Raw genomic sequence first — 21,032 nt, forward strand, 5'->3', positions numbered from 1 at the left:
AACCCCACCTCTTTCAGGAATACCTAGGATAGGATAAAGTAATCCTTCTCACCCCCCTTAAAAGATTTAGATGCACTATTGTAAAGTGGCTGTTCCACTGGATGTCTTAAGGTGAACGCACCAATTTGTAAGTCGCTCTGGATAAGAGCGTCTGCTAAATGACTTAAATGTAAATGTAAACTTTAAAACAGAAAATTCTCATGGCAGAACACTGACATTCCTTTCTTGCAGGAAATCACACACAGAATGAGCAGTATGGCTGGTGGCATTGTCATGCTGGAGGGTCATGTCAGGATGAGCCTGCAGGTAGGGTACCACATGAGGGAGGAGGATGTCTTCCTCGTAACGCATAGCTTTGAGATTGCCTACAATGAGAACAAGCTCAGTCCGATGAGACACACCGCCCCAGACCATGACGGACCCTCCATCTCCAAATCAAACCCGCTCCAGAGTACATGCCTCAGCGTAACGATCATTCCTTCAACGATAAACGCGAATCCGACCATCACCCCTGGTGAGACAAAACCGAGACTTGTCAGAGAAGGACTTTTTGCCAGCCCTGTCTGGTCCAGAAACGGTGGGTTTTTGCCCATAGGCAACGCTGTTGCTGGTGATGTCTGGTGAGGACCTGCTTTACAACAGGCCTACAAGCCCTTAGTCCAGCCTCTCTCAGCCTATGCGGACTGTCTGAGCACTGATGGAGGGATTGTGCATTCCTGGTGTAACTCGGGCAGTTGTTGTTGCCATCCTGTACCTGTCTCGCATGTGTGCTGTTCGGATGTACCGATCCTGTGCAGCTGTTACGTGGTCTACCACTGCGAGGACGATCAGCTGTCTGTCCTGTCTTCGACGTCTCACAGTAGACATTGCAATTTATTTCCCTGGCCACATCTGCAGTCCTCATACCTCCTTGCAGCATGCCTAAGGCACGTTCACGCAGATGAGCAGGGACCCTGGGCATCTTTCTTTTGGTGTTTTTCAGTCTGTAGAAAGGCCTCTCTAGGGTCCTAAGTTTTCATAACTGTGACCTTAATTGCCTACCGTCTGTTCCACAGGTGCATGTTCATTATTGTTTATGGTTCATTGAACCAGCATTAAACCCTTTACAATGAAGATCTGTGAAGTTATTTGGATTTTTACAAATGATCTTTGAAAGACAGGGTCATGAAAAAGGGATGTTTCTTATTTTTTTGCTGAATTTATGTAGTGCACTGGCTGAGATCACTCCCATCCACAACATAAAAATCCAATTAGAACTGCTTGATTAAGACCATAAACTACATCAGCTTTGTAGTGGTGGGTTAGACTTGGGACAAAAGCCAGCATACGCCACATCCTACTGTACCACCCTATGACCATGGTTGATGTCTGCGGAGTATGACCTATGCTTTCATCTATAAAATGTGTACAAGGAGTAAGTACATGCAAATTACAGAAACTTATGATTGGGTGGGAAAAGGTCATTTGCTCTCCAATCTTAACGGTTACGCTGCAATTGCAGTGATAATAATATTGTATAAAAATGGTTAATTCAGGGAACAAAACAAGAAATAGGATAATGTCTTTATTATGAAATTAAGTCCAAAAAAAAACACAAAAAAAGAATCTTCATTCATTTCTGTTCTTGTCCCAGAAAAAAAAATAATAATCTTAGGAAAGCAGAGAAGAGGCTGAGGGAGGACTCTGAGCACAGCAGGTATCACTACCTCCATACGAATCTATAATCTGTATCAAACATAACTAGTTTCCCCACACAGAGATATCGAAGAGGAACCAATCTAAAATTAAAAATATAATTTGGCGTCATTTTGACTGTGGGGGGAAAACAAATAATAATCTGAAGTCCGCATTACCAACACATGCGTAAAGAACACAAAAAACAGCCAGTCAATGAATGATGGTGAGATGGTGATTACAATGAATATGTCAAATGGCCAATGGAAACAAAAGGACATAAACAACAAATCAAAGAGGAGCTGAGAAGTTGGGCTGGGTAGAAAGATGCTTCCTCTGAATTTCCTCCTTCAGAAGGATCTCTGTCCATCAGTCTTTGAAACATCATGTTGGTGGAGGGGGGTAGTACTGGTTATACTGCTGGGCATACTGGTTGTACTGTCCCCAGGAATGCTGTCCCCAGTTATTGTACTGTTGCTGTAGAAGGAAAGCAAGGAAAGACAGGGTTAGTTGGCATTCCTGTCAGCGTCACCAGATGAGAGTTCAACCCTATCGTCCTCCCATTTTAATTTTTTTTTTTAAATCTAGTGAGAACCATTTGTCATGGAACGCCTTTGTCAGGGATGGTATAACATTTGCAATTTGTATTGAAAGGTGACGTGTATAACAATGTTTAACTCTGCTCTATCATAGGACTCACTTGGTACCAGTTGTAGTTGTAGGCAGAGTTGTCTCCCTGCATCATGTGCCCTGAGCCTGGGTGGTCGTCTGTACGCTGTCTCTTCGACTCGGGCTCCTGGGAGCTGCAGGGACACGAAGGAACAGGTTCATGTCAATCAAGAGCACCCAACTAAATCAATTCAGGTATGGCGATTCACAACCTGCTATGAAGCTTCCTACTGTGTTGTACTCAATGTCGTAAATGTTAAACAGTGAGAGAAGTGAACAATTTCAAATCTTACCCATTCTCTGCTTTCCTCTTTGTCGACTCATGTTCTTTCAGAAGCTTCTGGTGTTCATCGTATGCAGTCACTAACCTGTGAGGACGGAAAAAGAGTACATGGTTGAGATTAGGAGTGCAAGCATGCCATATGGATTCATTGTCATTAATTGACTAATCAGAACACTGGTCAGTGAAAATGTACTCATTGTTTGAGGGTGTAGGTACTGTAGGTGAACTGACTTATTGATGTCGCTGCCAAAGTCCTCGAGGAACTCGACCTTGCGCTGAGAGAAGGTGAGGCGGCAGTCGAGGGGCAGCGGGCTGCTCAGGGCACGGTCGAAGCAGGCCAAGATTTCAGCCTCATTCTGCTGCACGTCCCCACTGTACTCCAACTCTAGCAGGTTCAGGTACAGCTTAGGACTCGTCTGGAGAGACACACACACAGATTAATGAACTCAAATGGTTTCTCTAAACACATTTTCTCTGAATCAAACTCCCTTTGACACCATGTACTGTATCTCAATATCAAGATCCTGAAACAAGTGATTCTATTCATCTAGCGCTGTGATCTTACCTGGTCCTTGTCTATGGTTTCCAGCAACACCTTGCGGGCCTTGGTGAGGCTCCTCTGCACCTTCAGCAGCTGCCGGGCCAGCTTCACGGCGTAGAATGACGTCTCGCTGGCGTTCTTCCCCGATGCCATCGCCTCGCTCAGCAGGGCCTCTGCCTCCTCCAGGTTGCCGTGGCGACGTTCCAGGCTGACCCGCCGCAGACGCACCATGGCCAGGCCCGGTACCACCTCTTCCAGAGACTTCAGGATGCCGCGCGCCTCCTCTATGTTCCCTGCAGGGAAACAAAACACAAAAACGGGGTTGAATGTTTTACTAGTCTGTATAGAGGGGCTACCAAGGCTTTTGAACTTCTATTACGTGATCGTCTCAGCCTCGTTAGTCGAATGCACTTGTCTGTAAATCACATCAGGTAAAGGTCTGACAAGTGAGGTGTGTGAATCGTGGGGCTGGCACAATAATCATATAACCAACAACTATGGACAACCACCATTAACCACAATTGTTTTGTCAGAATTGTCTTAATACATTCCTTTTAATAGGGTGGGGATTCATTTTTATTTTCAAATAGACAAAGTTGACCTAATAATCATAATTTTTTTTACAGTTGAAGTCAGAAGTTTACATACACCATAGCCAAATAGATTTAAACTCAGTTTCCACAATTCCTGACATTTAATTCTAGTAAAAATGCCGTCTTAGGATCACCACTTTATTTTAAGAATGTGAAATGTCAGAATAACAGTAGAGAATGATTTATTTCAGCTTTTATTTCCTTCATCACATTTCTAGTGGGTCAGAAGTTTACATACACTCTATTGGTATTTGGTAACATTGCCTTTAAATTGTTTAACTTGGGTCAAACATTTGGGTAGTCTTCCACAAGCTTCCCACAATAAGTTTGGTTAATATTGGCCCATTCCTCCTGACAAAGCTGGTGTAACAGTCAGGTTTGTAAGCCTCCATACTCTCACACACTTTCAGTTCTGCCCACACATTTTCTATAGGATTGTGGTCAGGGCTTTGTGATGGCCACTCCAATACCTTGACTGTTGTCCTTAAGCCATTTTGCCACAACTTTGGAAGTATGCTTGGGGTCATTGTTCATTTGGAAGACTCATTTGAGACCAAGCTTTAACTTCCTGACTGATGTCTTGAGCTTCAATATATCCACATAATTTTCCTCCCTCGTGATGCCATATATTTTATCTGAAAACAAGACTCCCTAAATTTTATCAGCATATCGATTGCACAACCAGGGGTGGTAAAACCTTGGATCATTGTTACTCTAACTTCCGCGACGCATATAAGGCCCTGCCCCTTTCGGAAAAGCTGACCACGACTCCATTTTGCTGATCCCTGCCTACAGGCAGAAACTAAAACAAGAGGCTCCCACGCTGAGGTCTGTCCAACGCTGGTCAGACCAAGCTGACTCCACACTCCAAGACTGCTTCCATCACGTGGACATGTTTCGTATTGCGTCAGATGGAAATATTGACGAATACGCTGATTCGGTGTGCGAGTTCATTAGAACGTGCGTCGAAGATGTCGTTCCCATAGCAACGATAAAAACATTCCCAAACCAGAAACCGTGGATTGATGGCAGCATTCGCGCGAAACTGAAAGCGCGAACCACTGCTTTTAATCAGGGCAAGGTGTCTGGTAACATGTGAATATAAACAATGCAGCTATTCCCTCCGCAAGGCTATTAAACAAGCTAAGCGTCAGTACAGAGACAAAGTGGAATCTCAATTCAATGGCTCAGACACAAGAGGCATGTGGCAGGGTCTACAGTCAATCACGGACTACAAGAAGAAACCCAGCCCAGTCACAGACCAGGATGTCTTGCTCCCAGGCAGACTAAATAACTTTTTTGCCCGCTTTGAGGACAATACAGTGCCACTGACACGGCCTGCAACGAAAACATGCGGTCTCTCCTTCACTGCAGCCGAGGTGAGTAAGACATTTAAACGTGTTAACCCTCGCAAGGCTGCAGGCCCAGACGGCATCCCCAGCCGCGCCTCAGAGCATGCGCAGACCAGCTGGCCGGTGTGTTTACGGACATATTCAATCAATCCCTATACCAGTCTGCTGTTCCCATATGCTTCAAGAGGGCCACCATTGTTCCTGTTCCCAAGAAAGCTAAGGTAACTGAGCTAAACGACTACCGCCCCGTAGCACTCACTTCCGTCATCATGAAGTGCTTTGAGAGACTAGTCAAGGACCATATCACCTCCACCCTACCTGACACCCTAGACCCACTCCAATTTGCTTACCGCCCAAATAGGTCCACAGACGATGCAATCTCAACCACACTGCACACTGCCCTAACCCACCTGGACAAGAGGAATACCTATGTGAGAATGCTGTTCATCGACTACAGCTCGGCATTCAACACCATAGTACCCTCCAAGCTCGTCATCAAGCTCGAGACCCTGGGTCTCGACCCGCCCTGTGCAACTGGGTACTGGACTTCCTGACGGGCCGCCCCCAGGTGGTGAGGGTAGGCAACAACATCTCCTCCCGCTGATCCTCAACACGGGGCCCTACAAGGGTGCGTTCTGAGCCCTCTCCTGTACTCCCTGTTCACCCACGACTGCGTGGCCACGCACGCCTCCAACTCAATCATCAAGTTTGCGGACAACACAACAGTGGTAGGCTTGATTACCAACAACGACGAGACTGCCTACAGGGAGGAGGTGAGGGCCCTCGGAGTGTGGTGTCAGGAAAATAACCTCACACTCAACGTCAACAAAACTAAGGAGATGATTGTGGACTTCAGGAAACAGCAGAGGGAACACCCCCCTATCCACATCGATGGATCAGTAGTGGAGAGGGTAGCAAGTTAAGTTCCTCGGCATACACATCACAGACAAACTGAATTGGTCCACTCACACTGACAGCGTCGTGAAGAAGGCGCAGCAGCGCCTCTTCAACCTCAGGAGGCTGAAGAAATTCGGCTTGTCACCAAAAGCACTCACAAACTTCTACAGATGCACAATCGAGAGCATCCTGGCGGGCTGTATCACCGCCTGGTACGGCAACTGCTCCGCCCTCAACCGTAAGGCTCTCCAGAGGGTAGTGAGGTCTGCACAACGCATCACCGGGGCAAACTACCTGCCCTCCAGGACACCTACACCACCCGATGTTACAGGAAGGCCATAAAGATCATCAAGGACATCAACCACCCGAACCACTGCCTGTTCACCCCGCTATCATCCAGAAGGCGAGGTCAGTACAGGTGCATCAAAGCTGGGACCGAGAGACTGAAAAACAGCTTCTATCTCAAGGCCATCAGACTGTTAAACAGCCACCACTAACATTGAGTGGCTGCTGCCAACACACTGTCATTGACACTGACCCAACTCCAGCCACTTTAATAATGGGAATTGATGGGAAATGATGTAAATATATCACTAGCCACTTTAAACAATGCTACCTTATATAATGTTACTTACCCTACATTATTCATCTCATATGCATACGTATATACTGTACTCTACATCATCGACTGCATCCTTATGTAATACATGTATCACTAGCCACTAACTATGCCACTTTGTTTACTTTGTCTACATACTCATCTCATATGTATATACTGTACTCGATACCATCTACTGTATGCTGCTCTGTACCATCACTCATTCATATATCCTTATGTACATATTCCTTATCCCCTTACACTGTGTATAAGACAGTAGTTTTGGAATTGTTAGTTAGATTACTTGTTGGTTATCACTGCATTGTCGGAACTAGAAGCACAAGCATTTCGCTACACTCGCATTAACATCTGCTAACCATGTGTATGTGACAAATAAAATTTGATTTGATTTGAAGTGCACCAGTCCCTCCTGCAGCAAAGCACCCCCACAACATAATGCTGCCACCCCCGTGCTTCACAGTTGGGACGGTGTTCTTCGGCTTGTAAGCCTCCCCCTTTTTTCTCCAAACATAGCGATGGTCATTATGGCCAAAGTTCTATTTTTGTTTCAACAGACCAGAAGACATTTCTCCAAAAAGTATGATCTGTGACCCCATGTGCAGTTGTAAACCGTAGTCTGTCTTTTTTATGGCGGTTTTGGAGCAGTGGCTTCTTCCTTGCTGAGCAGTCTTTCAGGTTATGTCGATATAGGGACTCGTTTTACTGTGGATATAGATACTTTTGTACCCGTTTCCTCCAGCATCTTCACAAGGTCCTTTGCTGTTGTTCTGTGATTGATTTGTACTAAAGTACGTTCATCTCTAGGAGACAGAACGCGTCTCCTTCCTGAGAGGTATGACGGCTGCATGGTCTTATGGTGTTTATACTTGCATATTAATGTTTGTACAGATGAACGTGGTACCTTCAGGCTTCTGGAAATTGCTCCCAAGGATGAACCAGACTCGAGGTCTACAATTTATTTTCTGAGATCTTGGCAGATTTCTTTTGATTTTGTCATGATGTCAAGCAAAGAGGCACTGAGTTTTAAGGTAGGACTTGAAATACATCCACACCTTCAATTGACTCAAATTATGTCAATTAGCCTATCAGAAGCTTCTAAAGACATGACATCATTTTCTGAAATTTTCCAAGCTATTTAAAGACAGTTAACTTAGTATATGTAAACCTCTGACCCACTGGAATTGTGAGAGATTATTCATTGTGTCTGTAAACAATTGTTAGAAAAATGACTTGCACAAAGTAAATGTCCTAACCGACTTGCCAAAACTATAGTTCGTTAACAAGAAATGTGTGGAGTGGTTGAAAAATGAGTTAATGACTCCAAACTAAGTGTATGTAAACTTCCGACTTCAACTGTACAGGAAGAGGGTAAGGTTGGTACATGTTCTTTTACAAGCAAAAACGGCAGTCGAGAGGAGATTCTCAAAAACAGGTCAAAAACATTTAATTTAGACGGGAGGGAGGGAGTTACCAAAGCTGTGTTGCACTCATTAAGTATGCATGTAGTAGCCAATTTTCATCATTCTCAAAACCATTTAACAAAATTGACAACCATGGTAATTTGCTTGACAATTAATCCTTACCCAAAACTCCATAACCATCACAGCTTTATGTGAATGTGATGTTAAGTGGGAACTACAAACACCACTCACCCTGCTGCTCCTCGAACGCAGCCCACAGCAGGTGAATGTTGGGCTTCTTGGATAGGTGGATGGTACACGCCTTCTTGTACACATGTCTCACTCCCTCAATGCTGTAGCTCTCTAGATATTTTGCGTACTTCAGTGTGAAGCAAGAGAAAGAGAGGAGGGTTGGAGAAAGAGGGGAGGACGGGGTGGATGGAGAGCAGGAGGTGGAGAGAAGACGAGGAAGGGAAGGTGACAACAACATTTTAAAACACTTATTTCCGGTTTGCTCAACCAGTGAATTTCTTCATTGACAAGATCGTGTTTTTAGAAATGTTCTTTGTAAACCCATCAGCACCTTCATGGAACCAATAAGATAAGTTTCTGTAAGGTAGTGGGAGACGGAGAAGATGCAACGTAGTAGTTGGCAAATGCTGGAGTCAAATCTTGTGTGGCAAAGCTGGCCATCCCCTAATACAACAGATACAGTGGTTAACAGATCAACGTTACACGCAAAGAAGAGATGTTCAGGACGATTTACTGTTGTCAGGAAGTGATGCAATCGTTGATGGGGGAAGTGCGGGGGTCATTATTTTTGAGGTGGGGTTGAAGGTCAAAGGCTATGGTTGGGTTACCTTCATCCAGAAATCCTCGTAGAGAGCACAGGCGATGAGGCAGCGTTCGAACAAAACGACCACGCGTTCGGGAGTGCCATTCTCGATCTCAAATTCCAGATACTCCTTCCAGTTGCTGAGCTGGGTCTTCTCCAGGGCTTTAACGTGGAAGTAGGGCCGTTTTATCTGAGGGGAAAAGGGAAACACGGCATTCAAAATGGCAGCGGACCAAAATGTACAACCATTTCAAAAGTAACGTTATTAACAATGGAAGGAAATTGAGGGATAGTTCACCCCAAAAATCAACATTTGTCAAATATTTTCATACCTCGTATTCCATCTATTGTGTAGACATCTGTAGGCCTCAATCCCAAATGAATGGGAAAGAGTGGCACCATCCAATTCCATCTCCACCCAGCTTGACAAAGCCCACTTTAGAGGTATGAAAACTTTGAGGTGAACTATTCCTTTTAACAATATGAAATACAATTGGATGATATTCTGATCATTAAAGACAGATGTCAGTACTCACCCCCTCCTCGAAGGCCCAGCGCTTGCTGACCTCCTGCTCGTTTTGGTTGAACACCTCCTGACGCGACTCGATCACCTTGTGGCGCATGTTCTCAATCTCCGTCACTCTCTAAACATAACAAGACACTCAACATTAACTGCTTGACTTTAAAACACAATCTCGTAACCATCTCATTCTCCACTGATGTGCAAACTGCATGTCCAGCTGCCAAGGTTATTTACATCACCCTGAGGCTGAAAGAGAGCCAGAGACAAGCAGGGGCTCTGCCTGTCGAAGGTGGCCTACCCAGGGAACGAGGCCCAACCCGGGGCAGGATATGTACCATATCCACCCTGTCTGTAGGCCAGTCCTGGTGCTGGGGACTGGAGAGGACGAGGAGGGGCCACTCGACTAGGCCAGCCAGCCACGATTTGTCCACTCCAAATCCCTGACTGGATGATGCCCACGTACTGATTGGCTTGGCTGCTGACGGAAAGACACCTGCACAGATTTGTGTTTCACCCCATGGATGATGTCTCCATGGGTGATGATAAAGAGACAAGGGCCTCCTTCCTAACTCTCTGGTATGTTGTGGTACATCAACCCCCCTGAAGGTGAGGCAGCAGAGTCGTACCTTAGCAGGATCTGGGAGGTCCTCGGTGCCGGCTGGGAGTCCCTCAGGCTCTGCGGGTGTTGCTTCCTCTCCATCCTCATTGACTGTGACTGCATTGGCTTTGGCTAGCTCCACCCTGAGCTGGACAAACTCCTCCTCTGACAGGAAGTGTTTGGGGTTGTTGTTCTGCACATGCTCTTTGAACCTGAAGAATGACAATCAGTACATCACTAAGAGAACAAAAAGTACTACCAGAAAATAGTGCCCCTGAAAGTAAGTGTGGCTGACAAGGTTAGAACTAATGTCTGTGTTTGATTTCTATGAGCTACCCACTACCTGAGATGTTGACCATAACCCTCATGGACGGTTTATCAAAACTATTATGAATGAGCTGACCAGTCATACCTCTGGAGGTGCTGTGAGTAGAGCTGGGTGGGTATGCCCAGGATACGATCGTAGATGGCCGTGACGTTGGCCAATCTCTCCTGCTCCGTCTCCCAGTTGATGTAGGCCTCCCACAGACGGTCAGAGCGGAAGTCTGTCCCTGCTGCCAACACAGCATGCTCATACGCACTGTAGGATAGGACACAGACGACATGATTTTGGGTAGGTTACTTTCTAAATGTAATCCGTTAGTTACCGGTCCACATTTATCAGTAATGTAACTGTTGGGTTACCCAAGCTAAGTAACGTAATCTGATTGCTGTCCCTTTAAAAAGGCATTAGAAGAAGACAAAAAGGATCCATGCCTGTCACCATAGTGGTCTTTGACTTGTGGTCAGACTAGCTCAGGCGGAACAAAATTAAACGTGCACTTTTTTTCAATGCTGAATTGAAGATCGTTGAGAAAACAAAAAGTTGTCAATAAAAAAAATTCTGCAAACATATTTTCTGAATATTAATAATATTATTCAATAGCATCTGATTAGTTATTTCTTGGAAAACAAATTACTCCCGAACCCTGTTAACAATACACTATGACCTGTAAAACACTTGGTTTTGGAAGTGTCACAAGGTTCTCACACACAGGTTGTGTTTTTTTAAATATTCATTTTTATATTTTACCCCCCTTTGTTCTCAATTTTTGTAGTATCCAATTATTAGTAGTTACTCTCGTCTCAACTCCTGTACGGGCTCGGGAGAGACGAAGGTCGAAAGTCATGCGTCCTCCAAAACACAACCCAACCAAGCCGCGCTGCTTCTTAACACAGCGCGCATCCAATCCGGAAGCCAGCCGCACCAATGTGTCGGAGGAAACACCGTGCACCTGGCGACCTTGGTTAGCGTGCACTGCGCCCGGCATAGGAGTCGCTGGTGCGCGATGAGACAAGGATATCCCTACCGGCCAAACCCTCCCTAACCCGGCCGACGCTAGGCCAATTGTGCGTCGCCCCACGGACCTCCCAGTCGCAGCGGGCTTGACAGAGCCTGGGCGCGAACCCAGAGTCTCTGGTGGCACAGCTAGCGCTGCGATGCAGTGCCCTAGACCACTGCGCCACCCGGGAGGCCCGGGTGAGGACAAAGCTCTTCACTCACGCTCTAATGCGTGACGGTGTCTCTGGGTCTTCAGGGTCAGCGTTGTCCTTGATGAAGGACAGGTAGTGGAGCCACAGGTCCACACTCAGGGGGATGGCATGCACACCCCGCCGGTACACCTGGGGATAGGAGGCAAAAACAACGTTGGAGAATGAGACAACCAGTGTGACAATTACTGAATGAATGACTGTCACAGCAAGGACCCAAACAGTAGACAGCACAAAGCTCCAGCCCCTAACCCTGTCAAGCCCTTTCAGATCAGGACAGAGGATAGGAGGAGATGTCCATTTACACAATTAAACACCACTACATGAGCCCAGCCACAAAGAGACTTACCTCCTCTGCCACCTGTGCATTGCCATGTTTCTTCTCAGTGTCAGCTAACTTCTTCCAGTAGCCGTAGCAGTAGGGGTAGCGCAAGAAAAACGCATCAAACGCCTTCCTCACCACACCAAGATGATTCTGAGGCGGCAAAAAAATTACATTTCCAACTTGCTTCCTGACAGAAAAACCTCAATGTTTACATGTAGTATTCAATACAGCAGATAAAACCTAGTCACAATACAAGCAAGGGTCAACATAAAAATTTCAGGACTTTTCCACACTCACCTCTTGCTCCACATACTGCAGCAGGTAGACCCAACCATTGAAGTCTTCAGGGTTTTCCTCACACCCTTTAGCCAGCTTCTCATACTCAGAAGGGATAAGAGGCTCTGTAGGGACAGCTGGTTCCTCAACAGGTTCCACCTGCTCTTCCTCTTTGGATTCTTCAAGTTCCATGTTAGCTGGGCTACTATCTTCTGCAACCATTGGTGGCTGGGCTTGGACTGGATCTTGTTGCTGTTCTCCAGTGTCGGACAACTTCTCGCTCTGTATCAAAGGCTCTGTGGCTGTGTTGTTGTGTCCATCCTGACTCTCGTCTGACGATGCCTCCATTTGGTTCTGTTGTTCTGCCCGTGGAGAACGAGACTGCTCATCTGAATCCTCATGCTCCCGACGCTCCTCTTGGAAGAGTTCAGCGCTCGCTAGCTGGAAGTGCTGCACCGCCTGTTCAACAGATCCTAGATCAGACTGCTGGACCTGGTGCTGCTCTATTACCTCTGGCGACGACTGATCTGACTCTGAGTCCGAGTCGTGGATAACCGTGGTGAGGTTATGGGGATCCTGGTCAAGGGGGAAGGAAATTATTACCAACAAGCAACTAAGAAAATAGGAAAGGACTGCCTCATGTTTGAGAGAGCACCACTGTTGAAAGATGAAAGTGTTGGTGTTTAGACCTACTAGTAATGCAGGCAGACAAAATAGCATTTGCAATGTTGTTCTACAGAATAATAACAAAAGGGATACATTGGCCTTGTCATTAAAACTACATCCAGGGCAAAAGAGGTCAAACCCCACGTGCATTTCCCACACTGACCTGATCCATGGTCCATTCAGCAGCATGCGTGAGGACAGGCAGGTCAGGGAGGAAGTCCTCTTCGTTGCCCTCCATGGCTGGGGACTCCACACTCTCAGGGCTGTCTGTGTCCAACATCCCCGTCATGGGCTCGTCTGAGAGGTGCAGGTCTGGGGAGAGGAAAACATATTGCACGTCAATATCACAAGATCGAGAAGGGACAGTAATTATTAGTTAGTATTACAGAAAATTGATGTGGAATCACGTATGACTGGGTGATATGGCTGGTCCCATGTTTCATGAAATCCCAGAAAATGTCCGTACTAGGAGTTTGAACATTAAAACAAAGTTGGGATCTATAACGTTAATATAAACCCCTAACCAAAACAAAAAAAATGGTATCTTCCCCCACTGCACTTAATTAAAATCACAGTTTAGTTACACACCAAAAATATATATTTTTTTATGTGTTATAGCCGATAGACTATGAAGGCCTGTGGAGATTGTGTAATTTAAAAACAAAACAGAGGAAGAGGCAAACTTCAGGCTACTTGGTGAATTTGCAAAGCATGCAAGACAAGATATTGCGAGATGCAGATTATCAAAACATATGAGCACGCTTCTTCTTCTGCCGCTCTCAATCCCTCCGTCACACTGGCTTGCCTGCGCTGTCTCTTCACCAATGATGCAAGTGTGTGTTCAATCACAGTGTAGCCTGCTCAGTTTTTGCGGCATGAAATCAGTGGGCTACCGGTAGCATGTATCGATTACGCTTTTCAGGCGTAATGGAATGTGGCCCCATGAAAGTGCCTCGGCTGCATCATATGTGTCTGTTAGGGTAGGCTACCCTACGGTTTTATTGTTTTATGCCAGCACAAAACCTTCTCTGGTGATATGAACAGACATTTTACTTGTCTGTAAAGGAACGCCACTTCTGAAGCCGGACTAAAGTCCATCACAAGGCAACCAGAACTGTCAACCAAATAAATCGAGCTGCTTCGTGCAGCCTGCACGCAGACCACTCTTTCCATAAAAAAAAGTACTGTTTGTAAAATACCAAGACATTTAGTAGAAATACAACATAAAAATAAAATAAAAGTATTAAAACACAACAGCAGCATATCAATCAGCAACCTTTGTTGTAAAGGAAAAAACAGAATATTTTAAGCCAGAGCAGAATTCTACCATCTTAAAAGTACAAAGTTTTTTTTTATAACTAACCCAAGAATGACCACAGCCTGTCTTTTCCAACGGGAACAAAGTCAGTGGGCAGAACAAGGAAGGAGGTTGGAGATTCAACTGGCGCGTTCTAGCATGCATTTGCATATTTCCGTTAGGGAACACCTTCTCTGAAGTGTGCAATAACTCCTTATGGCTACAGGGGCAGTATTGAGTAGCTTGGATAAAAGGTGCCCAGAGCTCCTCAGTCCCAGTTGCTAATATATGCATATTATTAGTAGCAGTATTGGATAGAAAAGACTGAAGTTTCTAAAACTGTTTGAATGATGTCTGTGAGTATAACAGAACTCATATGGCAGGCAAAAACCTGAGAAGAAACCCAAACAGGAAGTGGAAAATCTGAGGTTGGTCGATTTTCAACCCAGCCCCTATTGAATACACAGTGGAATATTGGTTATGTTGCACTTCTTAAGGCTTCCACTAGATGTCAACCATCTTTAGAAACTTGATTGAGGATTCTACTGTGAAGTGGGACCGAAAGAGAGGAATGAGTAAGAGGTCTGCCAGCAGTCACGTGCTGGTCATGTGCATTTCACATGAGCGGTAGCTGCATTCCTTTGCTTTTCTAAAGACAAAGGAATTCTCCGGTTGGAATATTATTGAAGTTTTATGTTAAAAACATCCTAAAGATTGATCCCATACATTGTTTGACATGTTTCTACGGACAGTAACGGAACGTTGACATTTCGTCTGCAACTAGGGAACGCGCTTCATGGCTTTGGATTTGTTTACCAAACGTGCTAACAAAAGTAGCTCTTTGGACAAAAAATGGACATTATCGAACAAAACAAGCATTTATTGTGGAACCGATTCCTGGGAGTGCATTCTGATGAAGATCATCAAAAGTAAGTGAATATTTATAATGCTATTTATGGAATACTTTTGACTACCCCAACATGGCGGATATTTCTCTGGCTGGTTTGGGCTCTGAGCGCCGTTCTCAGATGATGCTTTTTACGTAAAGTTTTTTTGAAATCTGACACAGCAGTTGCATTAATAAGGAGAAGTGTATATCTAAAGTTCCATGCATAACACTTGAATTTATCAACATTTATAATGAGTACTTCTGTGAATTCATGTGGCTCTCTGCAATATCACTGCATGTTTTAGAACTACTGAACGTAACACGCCAATGTAAAATAAGATTGTTGGATATAAATATGAACTTTACTGAACAAAACATACATTATTGTGTAACATGAAGTCCTATGAGTGTCATCTGAAGATCAAAGGTTAATGATTCATTTTCTCTATTTCTGCTTTGTGACTCCTCTCTTTGGCTGGAAAAATGGCTGGGGTTTTCTGTGAGTTGGTGGTAACCTAACAATTGTTTGTGGAGCTTTCTCTGTAAAGCATTTTTGAAATCAGACACTGTGGCTGGATTAACAAGAATTTATCATTAAAATGGTGCCTAATACTTGTCGCCCTGCAATTTAATTGGCGAGGGGTTCCTCTAGCAGAACCTAGACAGGTTAATACAATAAAAGGTCAATACACTGCATTTCAAACAGCCAGGAATAATGTAACTAATTCAGGGCTTGTAAAATTATACCTTGACTTAATATAGTCTTTCCACAACCATAAGACTCACTAATATTGTAATTATTTTAACAAAATAAATTGGATCTGCTTTTTGCAATAATCACTGATCTGGCTTTAAAGTCTATGAAAACGCCATTTTTGTTACAAATTTAACCAGAACCATGCACAGCCACATGACCAACTTCTTGCAGCAGGCATTATAGAAAATGAACACAGGTCCCATAAACACTCAAGTGAGTAACCAGCTAAACTTTATATTTAAAGTCTAGCCAACTTGGATCTACTTGCTTGCCAACAAGGTAGAATAGTTAAACTTACAAATACACCAGTCCATCACTAACAATTTAGCCTGTTCACTTTGTTTAGACACTGAAAGTGGCCTATCTGTATAAAAATATGTTCTCAGAATGAGAACGAGTTGCCAATGTCTTCTATAAATGCATCTTATGCTCATTGCACATTTATAAAACACAGACATCTAGCACATAAGTATTTGGCTAAAATGCTTCTAGCAGTACGTTGTGAGACAGAAACTGAGCATACACTTTCCACAACCATGTTCTCTGTTCTACATTTTGGGAGTTGAGACAAAAACAAAAAAAATATCGTTAGAAAGGATTCTCAACTATTACAGTAAAATAATGTCCAAGTGTTTCGGAGTCCATATGCCCAATTCTGTTGGACCAAAACTCAAATGCAAATAGCGTGTTTAAACTGTTCATTGTCAGAGAGGAAGAAGTTATCTGTTGTCGTTGTGTGTGGCAGGGGCTTGGTGTCTGTGTAAAGGTGCCTACGGCACAGAAGGAGCGAAGGAGACAAAAATGATTAAGGCGGGAAAATGAAAACCTTGATACTTGCAAAAACGCTCTAACACATGAATTTTAGTTAATACGATATGGTCACCCAGCACTTGGAGTAGGAAGTGGATCCAGACAGTGTTGACATAAAAAGCAACGCCAAAGATCACATTGACATGCCTGGATTATGGGTAGCCTCCTTTAGAATCCAAGAGTGAAATACTAACATGTAGGCTCAGCATCCCTGAACAGTCCATTACAAGTAAGAATGCTGAACAAACTTAATTCCAACTTTACTTGTTGCCCTCTGATTTCGGCAACATAGAGGTAATATGGTACAAAATATTTACAGGGAAGGGTTATCAACATGACTTTCAGTACGCTGATCTGTATATAGGTTTGTATTTCCGTTTTAGAATTTTTAATACAAATGAAATTCGCACTTATACAAGCACCTGCACAATATGGTTGAGTCTAACCAAACCACAGACAGGAATGCCAAATCTTCCAGCTGATTGCGAGGAAACATGCTTCAGTCCCCTACATTTGTTTATTGTATACATAAATTGTGCATCATGTGCAATGCCTCAAGAGATTGAAAATACAAGCTACAGAACCTTCAATGCAGTCGGAAAGTATTCATATCCCTTCACCTTTCTCACATCCTTATTCTAAAATGGATTAAATAGTTCCACCCCCCCAATCTACACACAATACAAAAAAAACAGATTATAAATGTTGGCAAAAAAATTAACTGAAGTTACATTTACATAAGTATTCAGATCCTTTAATCAGTACTTTGTTGAAGCACCGTTGTCAGCGATTACAGGCTTGAATCTTCTTGGGTATGACGCTACAATCTCGGCACACCTGTATTTAGGGAGTTTCTCTCATTCTTCTCTGCAGATCCTCTCAAGCTCTGTCAGGTTGGATGAGGAGTGTCGCTGCACAGCTACTTTCAGGTTTCTTCAGAGATGTTCGATCAGGTTCAAGTGCAGGCTCTGGCTGGGCCACTCAAGGACATTCAGAGACTTGTCCCGAAGCCACTCCTGTGTTGGCTTGGCTGTGTGCTTAAGGTCGTTGTCCTGTTGGAAGGTGAACCTTCACCCCACTCTGTTCCTCTATCCCGACTCGTCTCCTAGCCTCTGCTGCTGAAAAGCATCCCCACAGCATGATGCTGCCACCACCATGCTTCACCGTAGGGATGGTGCCAGGTTTCCTCCAGACGTGACGGTTGGCATTCAGGCCTAAGGATCTTGTTTCTCATGGTCAGAGTCTTTAGGCAAACTCAAAGCGGGCTGTCATGTGCAGCCTCCTTTTACCGAGGAATGGCTTCCAACTGGCCCCTCTACCATAAAGGCCTGATTGGTGGAGTGCTGCAGAGATTGTTGTCCTTCTGGAAAATGCTCCCATCACCAGAGGAACTCTGGAGCGCGGTCAGAGTGACCATCGGGGTTTTGGTCACCCCCCAATACCAAGGCCCGACTCCCCCAATTGCTCGGTTTGACTGGGCGGCCAGCTCTAAGAAGAGTCTTGCTGGTTCCAAACTTTTTCCATTTGACAATGATGAAAGCAACTGTACTTGGAGACATTCAATGCTGCAGAACATTTTTAGATCTGTGTCTTGAATAAATCCTGTCTTGAAGCTCTACAGATTATTCCTTTGAACTCATGGCTTGGTTTTTGCTCTGACATGCACCGTCAACTGTGGGACCTGTACTTGGAGACTTGACAGTTGAGTGCCTATCCAAATCATGTCCAATCAATTAAATGAACCACAGGTGAACTTCAGTCAAGTTGTAGAAACATCTCATGGATGATCAATGGAAACAGGATTCACCTGAGCACAATTTCGAGTCTCATTGCAAATGGTCTGAAATAAAGTTTTTTTTTTGTTGCTAAAATTACCCAAAACCTACTTTCGCATTACGGGGTATTGTGTGTATAATGATGAGAAAACACATTTGAGAATAACACTGTAAAATCTGGAAAAGGTGAAGGGGTCTGAACACTTCTCGAATGCACAGTAACGCAAAAAATGTGGATAAACAACATTATCTCCACGTCCTACCACCAAAAAGGACCAAGAGCATGTACAACCGGTTAAGTACGATAAATATTTTTATTCAACATTCTGGCCTGTAAAGACTATTGCGTCTTTGGTCAGACTGAAAGTCAATGGAGAAACCACGGTAACAATTTGATGTTTAGGCAGGGTTATAGGTTCCTATTTTGTTACTCGTTTTCAGTTTACTTTATATATATATATATATAACAAAATTCATTTCATACATACTCCAGATTAGTAACCTGAACCATTCAAGTCATGCTCAACTTTATTCAAGTAGTTGTAAACCAAAGAATCCCCACCGACCGCAGCTCCTGACTTCTTCAGTCACATCGACTTGTGCAAGCATGCGTACTTCCGTGTTAAGGAACATATCTAGCATGTTAGCTAGCACAGGCGCGCGTGATGGCGTATAGTAACGTCAGCTATCATATCTAACTAAACATTTTACTTGCTCAATCAACAACGACCAAAATATCTATCTAGCTAGCCCACTTGTAATGATAGCTAGCCAGACCCCCATTGAAGCACGACGCGGTAAACACAACAGTGAAGTTGGCTTAGTAACCTAACTAACCGTAGCTAGTTAATTCAAACGGATCTAAATACCTAATATACCCACTGACTGTATATCCTCGAAAATAAGACGTTAGTAAAGTTCACATATGCTGTGTGTCATTGTAATGATAGTAAGGAAAGGCGACCGTTTAATTTTAATCCAATAATTGGCTGAAGGTCTTAAACAGTACCACAGCGTAGTGATGTCTTCAACCCTGCCTCGGTTTGGGCCTAACGACGTTAGCTGCTAGCATAGCCAGACCGCACACGTCCACCACCATCTTCACATTACAACAAGCGGAGTGTTAACAAGTTCAGGGGAAAACATGTATAAATATTTTTTTCCAACTTACCAGTATCTTCCATGAAATTCAGTTTAGACAAATGTGTATTTCTGTTACTTTAAACGTATCTAACCAACAACATGTAGCCGCGTTTCTACTCTCATTCTCCAGCGACAACTTTGAGGAGGCTTCGGAAGGGCAGACAGAATGTGCGCATGCGTAACGTTCTCAATAGTTACCACAAACACAAAGTCAAAATGGCTATATCGTAAATATTTGCTTTTGGTTTAAGGTTTCGGTCAGGTATAAGGTTAGCAGTGTATTTCATGTTATGTTTAAAATCAGATTTTAAGAAGATTCATTGTAGAAAGAGGCGGAGTTTAGCCATAATGTATTTGTGGCTGTAGTAACTAGTGACGACCCATGCGTACTGTAGGGGGGTGGATCCACTAAGATAATGGCTGTGTTCGAGAGGATCAAAACCGTAATGTAATCATGGCTAAATTGTGACTGACTGATCTACATAAAATAAAGAGTAGTTATATATGACACAATGTTCTTTGTTGAGTAGTCAGTCGGCTCCAATGTCGAACAAGCCCAAAGTAACCAAGAATGTTTACACTGTATATCTGGCGACTTGTGTTTGTCTGGCTACTTCGTAATGAATCTAACAAACGTAGCCAGTAGAGGCTGCAGTCACGGATTTATGCAAAATGGTGAATAAGAATAAGATAATAATATACCTATTTGTCATTGGCTTTGTTGCCACTATTTTACATGATTTAAAAAACAAACATTAATTTATCATTGAACTGTAGAATAATTGGAATAGGAGCATAGATTTGACTAAGGTCTAGATTCGAAATAATAGAACAAATCCAATTTAGGCGAGCGAGTGTATTCACTGACATTTAACCTCTCCCTGACCTACATGTTTCAAGCAGACCACCATAGTCCCTGTTCCCAAGAAAGCGAAGGTAACCTGCCTAAGTGACTACCACCCCGTAGCACTCACGTCAGTAAACATGAAGTGCTTTGAAAGGCTGGTCATGTCTCACATCAACACCATCATCCCGGAAAACCTAGACCCACACCAATTTGCATACCGCCCCAACAGATCCACAGATGATGCCATCTCAATCGCACTCCACACTGCCCTTTCCCACCTCAAAGGAACACCTATGTGAGAATGCTATTCATTGACTCCAGCTCAGCGTTAAACACCATAGTGCCCACAAAGCTCATCACTAAGCTAAGGACGCTGGGAATAAACACCTCCCTCTGCACCTGGATCATGGACTTCCTGACAGTCCGCCCCCAGGAGGTAAGACTAGGCAACAACACATCTGCTATGCTGATCCTCAACACTGGGGCACCTCAGGGGTAGATGCTTAGACCCTTCCTGTACTCCCTGTTCACCCACGACTGCGTGGCCATGCACGACTCAAATCCAATTTTATTTGTCACAGGTGTAGACCTTACAGTGAAATGCTTACTTACAAGCCCTTAACCAATAATGCAGTTAAGAGAAAATACCTAATAAAAAAATAAAATAAATAAAAGTAACAAATAATTAAAGAGCAGCAGGAAAATAACAATAGCGAGGCTATATACAGGTGGT

General features: G+C 43.9%; 1 protein-coding gene across 1 annotated transcript; it reads right to left on the bottom strand.

Moving 5' to 3' along the window:
• Nucleotides 1-1,551: 1,551 nt before the first annotated feature.
• On the bottom strand, nucleotides 1,552-19,619 carry LOC115107974 (pre-mRNA-processing factor 39-like). The gene is made up of 15 exons (XM_029631805.2): nucleotides 19,481-19,619; nucleotides 12,945-13,093; nucleotides 12,137-12,691; nucleotides 11,864-11,989; nucleotides 11,528-11,646; nucleotides 10,397-10,564; nucleotides 10,013-10,196; nucleotides 9,400-9,507; nucleotides 8,889-9,053; nucleotides 8,281-8,407; nucleotides 3,192-3,460; nucleotides 2,858-3,042; nucleotides 2,637-2,711; nucleotides 2,375-2,477; nucleotides 1,552-2,151 (listed from the first exon to the last, which is right to left on the bottom strand). Exons 1-15 carry the CDS (start codon nucleotides 19,491-19,493, stop codon nucleotides 2,059-2,061), a joined length of 2,439 nt encoding a protein of 812 aa, XP_029487665.1. The 5' UTR covers nucleotides 19,494-19,619; the 3' UTR covers nucleotides 1,552-2,058.
• Between the last annotated feature and the right edge of the window lie 1,413 nt (nucleotides 19,620-21,032).

This window comes from Oncorhynchus nerka, linkage group LG24 (genome assembly GCF_034236695.1).
Source record: "Oncorhynchus nerka isolate Pitt River linkage group LG24, Oner_Uvic_2.0, whole genome shotgun sequence".
Taxonomy (NCBI): domain Eukaryota; kingdom Metazoa; phylum Chordata; class Actinopteri; order Salmoniformes; family Salmonidae; genus Oncorhynchus; species Oncorhynchus nerka.

Bases quoted from the DNA above. Each gene is read 5' to 3' on its own strand.
- LOC115107974 (XM_029631805.2), bottom strand. The intron at 11,990-12,136 runs GTGAGTGTGGAA...TTGCCGCCTCAG, and splicing joins TGCAGTATGTGGAGCAAGAG to AATCATCTTGGTGTGGTGAG. The intron at 9,508-10,012 runs GTACGACTCTGC...TGTTATGTTTAG, and splicing joins ACCTCCCAGATCCTGCTAAG to AGAGTGACGGAGATTGAGAA.